Raw genomic sequence first — 14888 nt, forward strand, 5'->3', positions numbered from 1 at the left:
CCCCGAGCACCAGGCTGGGTTCCTGGCAGGATGCAGGCTCTCCCATCTCCGTGGATGAGCTTCCCCCCACCCCACACCCCACCACAGGTTCCCCAACAGGCTGCTTCCCTGAGGGGCGGGGGGTGGCAGTTGTGGGCGGGGCAGGTGCATCCCAGATACCCCAGTCCTGAAGAAGCCGAGGAGGGCGGTGATCTGCTCAGGGATAACAAGAAGTTTACTGTAGCGATTTTGTTTTATTTGTGAACTGAATTCTTTATGTTGAAGGATTTAAATACTTTTCCCCGGATGTTACAAACAACACAGCCAGTTTAAAGCAATTTCAGTGGTAATATCTTTAAGGCTTCCTCTTACGTTTAACACTGTTTCTTTAAACACAGCTGGTCTTTGCTTTCTGGATGCAGTGACTTTCCTTAACATTTTTTTAAAAAATTTTATTACTTTCGGTTGCATTGGGTCTTCGTTGTGGTGTGTGGGCATCTCATTGCGGTGGCTTCTCCTGTTGCGGAGCGCGGGCTCTAGGCGCGCAGGCTTCAGTAGTTGCAGCACGCGGGCCCTAGAGTGTGCAGGCTTCAGTAGTTGTGGCTCGTGGGCTCTAGGGTGCGCGGGCTTCAGTAGTTGTGGCACGTGGGCTCAGTAGTTGTGGCTCGTGGGCTCTAGAGCGCAGGCTCTGTAGTTGTGGTGCACGGGCTTAGTTGCTCCGCGGCATGTGGGATCTTCCCGGACCAGGGCTCGAACCCATGTCCCCTGCATTGGCAGGCAGATTCTTAATCACTGCACCACCAGGGAAGTCCCCGTAACATTTTTATAGCTTGTGTATTCCTGAGTTTAAGGATAGGTAAGGGAGAATTTCAGCCCTGTCACAAATATGGAGCATCTTGGGTTTGAGTTGTTTTTGTGACAAGATAAGAAAGCTTGGATTATTTGTTTATTCTTCTCTTCCTGCAACGTTACTCAGCATGAGGACGGATAACAAGGAGAGGCAGACGAGAAAGACTGCATGTGTACCAGTTCCCTTCAGGGATGTAGAGTTATTACGGTTTTGAAAATCATAAGCATTTCACAGATAGCGGTCCTCTCAATTTTTAAATGTTTTGGAAATTTGACCTTTGTTTTAGCCGTTTAGAAGTACATTAAGTTCAAAGGACTTTGTTGGTAGTATTCTTTCCGTATTATTGCCTGTCATAACCGTCTGGCAGTTTACCATTCCACTGCATTTCTGTTTGAGAATAGAATACAGCAAGTCCCCTGCATACAAACGTGTTCCTTTCCAACAGCAAGTGCGTGTCCAATTTGTTCATAAGTCCAACAAAGTTAGCCTAGGTATCCAACTAACACAATTGGCTATATAGTACTGTACTGTAATAGGTTTATAGTCTGTTCGCATCTTTGAAAGTTCACAACTTGAAGGTTCGTACGTAGGGGACTTACTGTACTTGGTAGCAGCTTATTTTCTTTCTAGTAACAAAAGTTCTCTTCCTCCTTTCACAGATGCAAGTAGTAACAGAGTTAAAAACGGAGCAAGACCCCACCTGCTCTGAACCAGATGTGGAAGGAGTGAGCCCTCCCCCTGTGGGGTCCCAGACCCCGATGGACGCAGACAAGCAGGCCATTTATAGGTAGCAATGCGATGTGAAGCGTGTGGGTGTTCAGAGGAGTAAAGAGAATGGAAAATCTGGTTAAATGGAACGTGAGCTATTAGCCAGACAGAGCAGTGAGGCGTGATGTGATAACTACTGGTGTAAAAGTTTTCTCAGATTACAATGTTATTCCTAATATCTTTTAAAAAAAGTTTTGGAATGTAAATCTACATTTTAGTCAACCTTACAAAAAGCAATCTTCAGGCCCAGATAGTTGTACTGGAGAATTCTACCAAAAAGAAGGAAAAGCAGTAAGTCGACACAGTCTCTTCCAGGAAGTAGAAGAAGAGGGAATGTTTCTGAACTCATTTTATGAATTGAACATCACTCTGATACTAAAGCCAGACAAAGACAATATAAAAAAAGAAACAACTAAAGACTAGTATGCCTCATGAACTTTGGCATAAAAATCATTCATAAGATATTAACAAGTAAAATCCAGTAACGTGTAGAGAGAAGACTATTTAGTGACCAAATGGAGCTCATCCCAGGAATGTGAGACTGGTTCACCATTCAGAGATCAGCCAGTGAGACGCACAATGTGATCATGTCAAGTGATGCAGGAAAGCATTTGACAGAAGTCAACAGCCAGTTATGATTAAAAACTGTCAGTGAAGCAGGAATAGAGGGGAACTTTCTTGGCCTGATGTAGGGAAACTACAAAAGAACCCTGCAGCTCGCATCATACTTAATGGCGGAAGACGGAATGTTTTCCCCCAAGTTTGGGGATAAGGCAGAGATGTCCGCCCTGACTCCTCCTGTTCAGCTCTGTAATGGACGTTTAGCCAGTTCACTGAGGCAAGACAAAGAAAGAAAAGGCATATCAGGTTAGAAAGGAAGAAATAAAGCTGGCTTTATGCACAACTGACATGATTGTCCACATATAGAAAATCCCAAAGAGTGTACCAAAGAACTTCCAGAACTAAATAAGTGAGTTTAATTAGGTCACAGGTCGCAAGGGCAACACATGGAAACCAATCCTATTTCTCTACCAGTAATGTACAATTAGAAACTGAAATTAAAGAGAAAATACCACTTTCGAGAGCTCCAAAAAAATGTAGGTATAATTCTAATAAAGCACATACAGAACCTTTATGTTGAAAACTATAAAATGCCCATGGAAGCAGTCAAAGGAAACCTAAATGAAGGGCATACCATGTTCATGGATTGGAAGACTCAACATAGTAAAGATGGCATTTCTCCTAAAATTGCTCTATAGCAATTACAATTAACGTTGTAGCAGGATATTTCTGTACATATAGACAAGTTATTTCTAAATTTTATATGGAAGTCAAAAGAACTAGACCAGCTAAAACAATTGTGAAAAGAAGAATAAAGTTGGAAGAATCAGTCTACCTGATCTTCTCAGTGGAGAAAGGTGGAGTTTCCAACAGATTGTCCAAGTTGGAACAATTGGACATCCACATGCAGAGAGAAGATCCTTGACCTAATCTCACATCCTTTACAAAGATCTACTCAAAATGGAGTATAGATCTGAAAGTAAAATTTAAAACTGTCCAACTGGTGTTAACCATACAGTGAAATATTATGCAGCCATAAAAAAGAACGAAGTACTGTTATATGTTACAACACTGATGAGCCTAGGAAACATCACGCTAAGTGAAAGAAGACACCAAAGGGCACATAGTATATGACTCCTTTTATATGAAACGCCTAGAACTGGCCAATCTGCAGAGACAGAAAGTAGATTAGTGGTGGCCTGGGGCCGGGGTTTGCTGGAAAATGGAGAGTGACTGCTGGCAGTTACAGGGTTCTCTGGGGGATGAAAATAGTATAAAATCGACTGTGGCGATGGTTGCACAACCCTGTGACTATGCGAAAATCCGCTGCACTATAAACTGGAAGTAGATGAATGGTGTGGCGTGTGAGTTATATCTCAGCAAAGCTGTTACAGAAGACATTGCACATGTGCATGCTAGAACATTTTCATGGAAGTGTAGAACACATCTTTTAAATTTTTCCCCCCAGGCATCCGCTGTTTCCACTATTAGCTTTGTTGTTTGAAAAATGTGAGCAGTCCACACAGGGCTCGGAAGGCACAACTTCTGCCAGCTTTGACGTGGACATCGAGAGCTTCGTAAGGAGGCAAGAGAAGGAAGGAAAGCCCTTCTTTTGTGAGGATCCAGAAACTGACAACTTAGTAAGTAACATACATGGTCTTAATTTTTATTTCTTCTAAATTTAATCTGTTCGATAAATTTTAAATTTCTAATTAGAACTTCAGATTGTCTGTGGCTCTGCCGAAGGGGAGAACTGTACAATTCGTGAGATAATTTTCCGTGTGTGACTTGAATGTCGCCAGGTCTCCAGCCTTCTCCGTTGACCCCTTCCTGTAATAATCCAACAGGATGGCTTGAGCCTGCATCCTGAGTGGGCTGGGGGTTCAGTCCCTCCTGTATGTTCAGGAAGGTCCACTGGGGTCGGCGTGCCCTGTGTCTTGCTTCCTGGGAACGTGTCTGGGCCCAGCTTCAGGTGTTGGCTCTTCCCCGATCGTGGACCACAACTTTGTTCTCCAAGACAGCTCTGTCTGGAGGCTGGCACTGGTGGTGGGTGACAGACTGTGGATGACTCGGAGTGGCCTGTGAGCACAGAGCAGGGACGGGCCTATCAAGGGACCGACACCCCTTACGGCCTCCCTTAGGCTTCCTGTCTGAAGCCAGCCTGGCTCACGCGGGTGCCCCCCTCCCAGGTCCAGTGCTCCAAAACCTTGGGTTCTCTGTGCTTCCCGACAGCAATGGAGAGTTCGTTGGGCTGACATCACTGCTATGCCCAAGGGGAGTGGCATCCTTCAGCACCGGGCAGCCCTGGCAGCCTGTGTCTGGGGCTGGATTCCCACTAGAGTTGGCCAGCTCCCAGACCAGAGCCCTAGGCCCCTCATCAGCAGGAAAGGGTCTTTGGAAAACTTTTCCCTGAATAAACTGCCTTGGTCTTAGGTGTTACTGTTTTTAATTTTTCATTAATATTCCACCCTTACAGCCAAATAGATTTTATAGGTGAGTTGTCTGACTTTGAGTCTGTCTCCTCGTCTTCGAAATGGGACCAACAGTGCCTGCCTTTTGGGGATGAGGGCCTGATGCTCTCTCTGCCTCCGCATCTCCGTATGCGGCCATCAGCAAGGAGGGAACGGGCGTAGCCAGCATGGGCCAGGCGGGCAGGGACCAGGGCTCTCCTGCCTGGTGCCCTAGCACAGGGCCTAGCAGAGCTTGGTGCTTAGTAGTCGTTCTCACTACTCGCTGGCTGACTGGTTGATTCCACAGAGGTGTGTGCACTGTCACCAGCAAGGTCACGGGGAAGGAGCTGAGTCTTAGGTTGCTCGTTCACAGGAAGTGGTGTTTATGGTAATGGTTCATCACTAGTGTCCGTTATCTACTGCTGGGAGACGAATTACCCCCAAATGTAGTGACTTTGTATAAAACCGAAGAACTTTTAGAAAAATTGTAAGAGAAATTCTTTAGGATCTGGGGCTAATCTAGGGGTAGGCATAGTTCTTAGGCTTGATGCCCAAAGCAGAGTCCATTAAAGGCAGAGTTGGTAAGTTGAACTTCTTCAACATTAAGAACCACCCGGGAGGTGCGTACGGACTCATCCCCATTTACAGATGAAGGAGCAGTAGCGGGGAGAGGGTGAGTCGCTAGGTGAGGCCAAGGTCGAGGCCCGGCGGCTCCAGAGCTGTGACCGCCTCTGTCCCTGCAGCCACGTGGAGCCGAAACAACAAGCCACAGGTCGGTGGGGCTGGAATGCTTGGTGGTTCTGCGTAACATCTGGTGTCTCTCTCCTCCTGTTACTGGCGGTACAGGTGGCCTTGGCTGGCTCATAACCAAGCTGAGTCATTACCAAGCTCATAACCAAGGAGAGTCGTGTGGTGATAATGATAACTTACCGTCATGCTCCCTTTTTCTGGTCTGAAAGTCTTCATTTTCTTGCTTCTAGATGGTAAAAGCAATCCAGGTTCTGCGTATTCATCTTCTTGAGCTGGAAAAGGTTAATGAACTCTGCAAAGATTTCTGCAGTCGCTATATTGCTTGTCTAAAAACGAAAATGAACAGTGAAACTCTCCTGAGCGGGGAACCTGGCAGCCCGTACTCCCCTGTCCAGTCCCAGGTATTTACGGCGGGCCCTGTGCTCCTGCTTGGTCCCTGCAGCGTCGGCAAGGGTGAAACGTGCTGATGTCTGAGGCCGCAGCCCTTTCAGATTGTGGGGCTGCCCTCGGCTCTCCTGCTCTGAGGATCCTCTGGGTTTCTGAACGTGGCCTGTGCCGGGAATGTGTTCCCTCAGGCCAGAGAGAGAGCCCACCTGGGCTTCCTGGGTGAAAAAGGGAGGCTTCACTCTGTGTCCTGGATCCTGGACCCCATGTTTCTGGAGGCCAGTGTACCAGTCATTTATTTCTAATTCTTTTTTTTTTAATGAATTTTTAAGATTGTGGTAAAACACAACTAACACAAAACTTACCATTTTAACCATTTTAAAGTGCCCAGCTCAGGGGCATTAAGCACGTTCACATTGTTGTGCGACCATCACCACCGTCCTTTCCAGAACTTTCTCACCTTCCCAACCTGAGACCCTGTCCCCCTGCAACACTGACTCCTCACTCTCCCTCCCCCTCCCCCCGGCCCCTGGACCCCACTATGCTGCTTTCTGTCTCTGTGACCTTGACTAGTCTCGGTACCTCATGTAAGGGCAGTCATACCATGTTTGTCCCTTTGTGTTTGGCTTATTTTCCTTAGCATAATGTCCTCAAGTTCGTCCATGTTGCAGCACTGTAATATTTAGCCATTCTGAAGGGGTGTGGTGGCATTTCCTTGTGGCTGTGATTCGCATCTCCCTGATGGCCAGCGGTGTTGACCATCTTTTCATGTGCTTATTTCCCATCTGTGTATCCTCCTTGGTAGAAGGTCTGCTCGTGTCTTTTGTCCATTTTCTAATTGGATTTTTAAAAATGGTTGACCTTTGAGAGTACTCTAGATGCAAGTCCTCCACTGGATATATGGTTTGCCAGTATTTTCTCCAAGTCTCTAGCGTATCTTTCCATCCTCTTAACAGGGTCTTTTGCAGAGCAAACCTTTTTCATTTTGATAAAATCCCATTTATCAAATTTCCTTTTATGAGTCATACTTTCAGTGTCAAGTCGAAGAACTCTTTGCCTAGCCCTAGGTCCCAAAGATCTTTCTCTTATTTTTTTCCTAAAAATTTTACATTTAAATCCATGGCCCATTTTCAGGTTTGGGTTTTTTTGCCTAAGTTCGTCCATTTGCTCCAGCACCGTTTGTTGAAAGGGCTGTCCTTCCTCCGTGGAATTGCCTTTGCACGATTGTCAAAAACTAGTTGGTCATACTTGTAGGCCCTGTTGCTGTGTTCTCTGTTCTGTCCCATTGATCTGTGTATCTAGACCATATAGTCTTGATTCCTGTGGCTATAAAGTCTCAAAATCGGGTAGACCGATTCCTCCTACTTTATTATTTTTCAAGATTAGTTTAGTTATTCTAGTTCCTTAGTCTTTCCACATGAATTTTAGAATAATCTTGTCTATATCTGCAAAAAAATGTTACTGAGGTTTTGACAGGAGTTGCCACCCAGGGGAGAGTTGACACCTTTACTGTGTTGACTCTCCCAGCCCACAGTCGCGGCGCTCTCTCCACTAATTTACTCTTCTGTGATTTCTTTCATCAGTGTTTTCTCGCTTTTGACATAAAATTCCTGCACACGTGGTTTTAGAATTATACCTAAGTATTTCACTCTTTTGCACAATCGTAAATTTATTATATTTTTAACTTCAGAATCCATGCCAATATGTAGAAATCCAGTTGATTTTTGTATCTTTATCTTGTATCCTGGGACCTGGCTGAACTTCCTTATTAGTCCGAGGAGATTCTTTAGGATTTTCTACCTGTTTAGTCTTGTCATCTGCAAATAGGGACAGTTCTGTTTTGTCCCTTCTGATCTCTACACTTTCTGTTTCCTTTTCCTGCCTTACTGCTCTGCTGGAACATCCAGGACTATCTGGAATGGGATTCAGGGGACATCTTTGCCTTCTTCCCAGTGTCGGGGGAATAGTGGTAGGTTTGTTTTTTTTTCTAGATGCTCTTTTTCAGGTTGAGGAAGTTCCCTTCTAGTCCTGTTTTTCTGAGAGTTTTTATTATGCTGAATTTTGACAAATGCTTTCCTGCATAGATTGATATGTGATTTTCCTTCTTTCACCTGTTAATGTGGTAGAGTTACATTACTTGATTTTTTTGAATATTGAGCAAGCTTTGCATTCCTGAAATAAACTCCACTTGGCCCTGGCATGTAATTCTTTTTGTATAGATTCCTGAATTTTGTTAAGCATTTTTGTGTCTATATTGAGGGATATTCGTCTGTAGCTATTTTTTTTTTTGTACAGTCTTTGGCTAGGTTTGGTATCAGGATAGTATAAGCTTCATAAAATGAATTGGAGAATGTTCCCTCCTCTTCTGTTTTCTGGAAGAAATATGTAGAATTGGTTAATTGTGTTAATTCTTCTTTAAATGCTTGGTAGAATTCTCTGGTGACACTACCTAGACCTGGAGATTTCTTTTTTGGAATTTTAAAATTACTAATTCAGTTTCCTTATTACTTAAAGGGCTATTCAGATTATCTGTTTCACGTTGGATTTTGTCTAAGACGTCAAATTTACGTGTGTCGAGTGGTTTACAGTAGTATTCCTTTTTCATCTTTTGATATCTTCAGGGTCTGTAGTGATCTCCCCTGTTTCATTCCAGATATCGGTAATTTGTTTTTTTTCTCTTTTCTTCTGTCCGTCTTACTAGAGGTTTGTCACTGTATTGATCTCTGCAAAGAAGCAGCTCTTATTTCATTGATTTTTCTGGTTTTCTGTTTTCAGTTTCATTGATTTCTGCTTTCATCTTTCTTATTTCCTTCCTTCTGCTTGCTCTGGTTCCATTTGCCTCCTCTTTTTCTAGGTTCTTAATGTGGGAGCTTAGAATACTGATTTGGATTGCTTAATTTTTATCCTGACCAAGTTTATGTAGCAAGCTTCACGTAGACCTAGCAAAGCTTATACGTTCAAGTGGATGTGATAGCCCACAGGGTAATTGTCTTTGAAGGCTCTCTACTTAGGCTGTTTAACCGCTCAAGCATCTGGGTGCCTGCTGTGTGCCAGACCCCGTGCTGGATGCCGGGTGCGGAGGTCCGCCCCTCGCCGGCTCCCAGTCCAGCCATCACAGGAAATGGATACATTGGCCCATTTGCATCTGACTTCAGATGGGTAGATTCTCCGACATGGTGTTTACGGACACTTGCATGGAGCCTGCAGTAGGCCAGGCCCAGACCCAGCACCCCACAGACGTGGACACTGGGGGCTCCGGCGTGCTCTGTGCTGTGGGAAGGGCAGGTACAGGCTGTGCCCCCGGGGGGGCTCCCCAGCCTGTGGCATCATCTTTTGAATAGCTCATCCTGTCCAGGAGGCTTTGGTTCTTGGAAAACTCTGAGCCAAGTTGAATGGAGAAGGTGTGAGACTCGATCAGGTGATTTTAGTCTTCCTAGTTATACCTCCAGGGCTGTAGGGTGTTTAGTATGCGGAGGAGGTGAGAGATCATCTTTTGGAAGCTAAGCTGAAACTAATACCTCAGTGTTGATCACATTTAACACGCAGTCAGTTCGGCACCTCTTGCTTCCAGATACGTCTGTAACGCAAGCCTTACGAAGGCTTGTCCTCTGATGATGCTCTTTGCCTCAAGCGTCTTTCCTTTACTGATGATGCCATTATGCCACGTGTTTTGGAGTTTTAAACATGGGTTTTCTGTCTTCTGATAACATAACCCGTTCGCTGTGTGTTCATGACTTACAGCAGGTTCAAAGCGCCATCACAGGCACTCTCAGCCCCCAAGGAATCGTGGTACCAGCATCCGCTCTGCAGCAGGGGAGCGTCACCATGGCAACAGTGGCAGGTATGACGACAGAAAAAGGGACACTTGCCTCGAGCTTTTGCAGAAAGAAGGCCTTTATATTAGAATGAAGAAGTGCATCAGCGTGGTTTCTAATTAATGCCAGTTCCCGATACAGGAGTGTCAATGTCTAGAGCTCCTTGAATGCCTGGTTCTTGTTCGTTCTCAGTAACAAATATTTTATACAAATTGTGTTTCCCTCTCAAAAAATATTGGCAGGAAAGGTTTTATATGGGAGGTGAAAACATAGCAAAAACGAACAGAAATTTTCAAATAACATAGTTTTTAATTGTGCTCTTAGCAGCACCTGGAAAACCTTAAGCAGCGTCAGAAGTCGATGATAAGCAGGTGGAAATGCAGCCTCAGCGTTAGTGTTACTTGTCTCGGATGCACCAGGGAACTCTGGAATCCGTCCTCTTCCTGTGATGGTTTTTCTTGTACGTTGCACATACAGAACCATCATGAAAATGGAATGGGCACAGAAGGAGGGGGAGAAAGTAAACTAAAACCCTCCCCATAATCACACAAAGGGAAACCTCCGCAGGAAGATGAAAGCACGTTGGATGGAAAAAGTAACTAGAATAAAAATATTTGTTATCTAACACCTTTGGCCAAGTCCTTTAATACGTGCCAGGAAATGGAGGCGAGCGAAGCAGGGGACTCACAGACCACCCCCAGCCGCCCGCCCTGTGCTGTCTCACGAGGGGCCCTGGCTCACGCGCCCCCCACCGCCCAAGTGAAGCGTCAGCCAGCCAAGTGCTGCTGCCGTTCGAAATGATTTTCAGAGCTCATCAGCTACAGATTTTGTTCTTCGGTGAGCACACCGAGAAGAGCGGTTATAACCGTTAGGACTGGAGAGTGATTCAGCTTTTCGTGTTCCTTTCTAGGGGGCACAGTCTATCAGCCGGTCACAGTCGTCACTCCCCAAGGCCAGGTGGTGACACAGGCGCTGTCGCCCGGCACGATCCGGATCCAGAACTCCCAGGTCCGTGAGCTGGCCCCGCGGGGTGCTTGGGGGTGTGTTAGCACAGGGACGGGGGCACAGGCGGCCCGGGCTCCAGCCGTCCCCTCGGCGTGAAGGCCATGCGGGCGGTCTCCAGTTAACCTGAATGTCGGTGTCGTGCGTTTTCTTCACGGTTCATCTTCCACATTGTTGCAGAGTTCAGAGAAGCCTAAGGAAGGAGGAAAAGGTCCCTCCCCGCGAGGGGCCACTGCTGTCCCGTCTAACGCGGGGCTGTGTGGTTGTCTCCGCTTCAGCAGGGCGGAGGCTGCGTAGACGCGCCCTGCCCGGACCCCCGGACGTTCACCCCGACCCAGGCCTCCAGCTGAGGGGGTGGGCTTGGGCCGGCAGAACGCCAGCGCTGGCAGTGCCGCGACGTGCCCCGACCTGGGGGTCGTCTTACCCTCCCTGTGCCTTTGTGGTAACGCGAGACCAGTCCCCTCTACGTTCTAGGGATATACACACACATTTTTTTAATGTTTTACACTCAGCTAGGTTTAAGCCAGAAGCAGCGTCTCGCCGTCCGTTCTTGCTGAGACCATTGATTCATTCTTTCTGTTATCCTTTGTCTTTGGCCTGCACAGATGCTTGGTGCATCCTCCTTAACCACTTTGAGGCCCGGCGTTGGGGATGTCAGTGTTTTCTTAAATCAGAAGCAGGTGTGAGAGGGCCTGGGGCAGGGGCCGCCTGGGCACACCTGAGGCCAGGACACGAGGTGGCCCCCAGGCCCAGCCACCCAGCGCCGGCCCGCCATCCCTGGCCAGCCCGCCGTGCCTGAAGTTTTCCATTTACAGTGGCTGGGAACAGAAAGCTGGTTTTCAGAGCGTTTCCTGGCCTCACAGTGAACTGTTTTTAGCGGAAGGAAACACTGTGAAGTCCAGTGCTTACTTGTACAGTGGAGGCTCATTCGTTCTGCTGTTTAAGGAAGAATTTCACCGAGTTTACATAGCAGACGTGCAGAGTTTGGGTCACGTCCGCGGAGCCCCTGCTCCCTGAGGCTGCTGGCCAGGAGCCGCCTCTGCTCTGGTCCTCAGTGACCCCGCAGCCCACCCTGCACTTGTCCCCTCCCAGTCACAACCCTGGTGTCTGTCCCTTGCAGGGCGGCAGGGCTGGGGAGCTGGAGAGACAAGCCCCGCGCAGGGCGGGCGGGGGGTTTCACAGAAGAGTAAATAGACAGGCTGGGGCCCGGCTGGGGCCTTCTGTGACCAGGGAGCCCACGTGTGTAGGTACGTGATCCTGCAGAGCTGTTGTGGTCACTCCGGGCGTTTTTCCTTCTCATTTGGCCGACGTCTGGGTTCTTGCTGGGCTGCAGGTAGTTAGGGTGAGTCCCTCAGCAGTGACGGCTTCTGTGTTCTAGAAACTGGAGGTCAAGAGAGCGCGCGGTTGTCTCTGACGCGCACGGCGGTGGCCGGCCCCTCCCCGCGCCGGGCGCATTGGCCACGGGGGCGTTTTCTGACCTGGCGCCGGTCACACGGAGGAGCCGGACGCTCTTCCTGGGCTGCGCCACCTCTACAGAAGGGTCCCCCGTTGTGCTCGCAGTACATACTCATTTAAAAGCATTTTTTTCCGAGAAAATAAGAAGTAGCCAGGGCAGTGAGACTCCACTGATTTCTCCTCGCCCCACCCTTCTCCCCTTTCCCGGGTTAGTCTTATTTGTACAAAACCGTTATTCGTATGGGTCGGGGTTGTGCTGTTGTCTGACGTGTGACAAGTTTTCGCCTCCTTTTCGCGATTTACAGTGATGCTTGACTCTCTGGTATCAGGTCGCCCTGTGCCCGCGTTGCTGAGAGGCCTGGACCAGACTCACAGCAGCCCCCACCCTCACCTTCGCTCCCCTTGGGTGACCGCTTTCAGGCCTCCTGGCCATTGCTTCTGCTGTTCCCTCTGTGTTTGAAATAAAATCCCCTCCCCTAACTCACCCGTACAACCTGTAGCTTGGGCTTTCTGTCCTGCTGGGGGCTGTGCTCTCTCCCGTCCCCTCCCTGGCCAGGATGCCGTCCACGTAGACACAGTGCAGCTGATGCGTTTTCATTGTGAACATCCTCATGAGCGTGTAAATGCTGGTTTCTGCTGAGCTGCGTGTGTAACCGTGACCACGCTGCGGGAGGTAGCAGCTGGGTTCTCCCCCACCCACCCCTGCACAGTTTCCACGGCGTCGGCGGCTGAATCCTCACGGATGCCTAGCATGCTTTCGGTGTCCCTGTCAGGTAGCTGGTCGGGGCCGCGTGGCCTCGGGGCTCTCGGCCTCCTGGTCTCCACCTCGGCCGGGCGTCGTGCGTCGGGCATCCGGCGCGTCACCCTGAGGAGCCCCTTCTCCGCGAGCCCATGTCTTCTACTTTCTAGGCTTCACTGCCCCTTCGAGAACTTGCGGAGAAAACATGTGTGGGAGGTGCCTCGTGTTGGGACTTAGCAAACCTAGAAGTGACTTGGTCTCATCCTTGACACGCAGTTGGTTTGCATGTACGATTCCAGGTCGGGAAGGGGCTCCCCGGGCGCCGTCAGTGTGTTCTAGCAGCCGTGCTGCCTTCGAGGAGGTCAGCGTGGCTCCGCTTTCCCGTCTTCGGTGTTTTCTCCTCTGTCAGATGCGTCTCTTTCCCCTGAGCTTTTGGCGCGGGTCTTGTTTGTCGGCTGCGCTGGGCGCTGCCAGGGACCTCGTGTCCTTGAGGCTGGGACATTTTCCTGACCTCTCTGTGACAGCCCCGCCCCCGCCCCCAACCTGCACATTCTCTCCTTCCAGAGCCCTTACTGATCGGACGCTAGACCTTCTGAACCGAGTCTCTTGATTTTTCTGTATTTTTATATTTGTATTCCCATTGTCTACTTTCTATCTGCTTTCGAGAACTTGCCTTTTATCTTCCAACGCGTCTGTTAGGTTTTACATTTCCGTGTGGTTGTAACTTCTGAGACTCGTCCTTGCCCGCTGTGCTCTCCTACCCTTGGTTCACGGATGGTTTATCTTCCAACGCATCTGTTAGGTTTTACATTTCCGTGTGGTTGTAACTTCTGAGACTCGTCTTTGCCCACTGTGCTCTCCTGCCCTTGGTTCACGGATGGTTTATCTTCCAACGCATCTGTTAGGTTTTACATTTCCGTGTGGTTGTAACTTCTGAGACTCGTCCTTGCCCACTGTGCTCTCCTGCCCTTGGTTCACGGATGGTTGGCACGTGCTTTGCTTTCTGCACTTGCCCTGTTTCCCCCACGCACGTCATACCATTCATTTGCTTTGCTGTTGGCTTTTTGTGACGGAGGCGTTCAGGTGTTTGGGGGCAGTTGGCTGTCCTTCTAAATGTAAACACAAGGCACTGGAATGCTCTTTGGCGCTCGTCAGGTGCTGCGCTTTGGCGGGCCGGCTCCTCTGTGGCCTGGCCTCCAAATTCTGCGCTCCCTCGGCCTTTTCTTCCTTCATTTCCCCGGAGCAGGACTCTGATCTCTTGCTTGGGGCGGAAGCATAGTTGCAGGGGCAGGAGTGGGCGGGGTCTCCCACCTTGTGTGCAGATCTTCTTCACCCTCGTTCTGGCCTCGCCCCTCCTCCCACCCTCGAGCTATGCTCGGTCTTCAGCCTCTGGTCTGTTTCTTTGGGAAAGAGACCCCGAGTCTCTGCAGGGCTGGGGGCAGATCAGTCACCCGCAGAGAATGATGGGGAGTGGTATGGGGGCCCCACTGCTCCTTAAATGGGTTTTCACCCAGTTTCCTAGGCTTTAAATCCCCCTGCCACGCGCAGGCTCAGCTTTGCTGGAGGGCGGTGGGCCGGTTGGCCGGTCCCCCCGCAGGCCCTCGGCTTCGTTGGCCTCCCCAGGCCCCCTTGGTGGCATCTGTGAGGTCGAGTCATGTGGCCAGCTGTCACTTTCCCTGTTCATGAGTCCACATTTGTTTTAACCCTGCACAAAAAAAGCAACACTGAAAATGAAATACATGTCACATTGCATGAAGAAGGTCATGTATTAAATTGAGGCAAACACAGCAGACAGGCTCCATTTTGGCCCTAGTGGAACTAGTTTTAAAAGCCCATTTTTCATTCCTTTTCCCGTTGCACACAAGTGTGAGCATACAGGCATTTGCTTAATACTGTTCAGTCCTTGGGGCTTCCCCGGCGGTTCAGTGGTAGAGAATCCGCTTTCCAGTGCAGGGGACATGGGTCCGGTCCCTGGTCGGGGAACTAAGATCCCACATGCCGCGGGGCAACTAAGCCTGCGCACCACAACTACTGAGCTCACACATCTCAACTAGAGAGTCCGTGTGCCACAACTACAGAGCCTATGTGCCCTGGAGCCTGCGCGCCACAACTAGAGAGAAGCCCGAGCGCTGCAA

At 48.9% G+C, this 14888-nt stretch overlaps 1 protein-coding gene across 1 annotated transcript in view; it reads left to right on the top strand.

Annotated features, from left to right (window-relative positions):
* The window catches only part of PKNOX1 (PBX/knotted 1 homeobox 1), a 50361-nt gene that overhangs the window by 22499 nt on the left and 12974 nt on the right, over positions 1–14888 (top strand). Inside the window, exons 3-7 of the mRNA XM_079921648.1 lie at positions 1489–1616; positions 3627–3798; positions 5589–5759; positions 9484–9583; positions 10468–10565. Coding sequence (XP_079777774.1) covers positions 1489–1616; positions 3627–3798; positions 5589–5759; positions 9484–9583; positions 10468–10565 — 669 coding nt within the window. The remainder of the gene's footprint in view (positions 1–1488; positions 1617–3626; positions 3799–5588; positions 5760–9483; positions 9584–10467; positions 10566–14888) is intronic.

The sequence above is a fragment of the Stenella coeruleoalba genome, assembly GCF_951394435.1.
Source record: "Stenella coeruleoalba genome assembly, chromosome: 5".
Taxonomy (NCBI): Eukaryota; Metazoa; Chordata; class Mammalia; order Artiodactyla; family Delphinidae; genus Stenella; species Stenella coeruleoalba.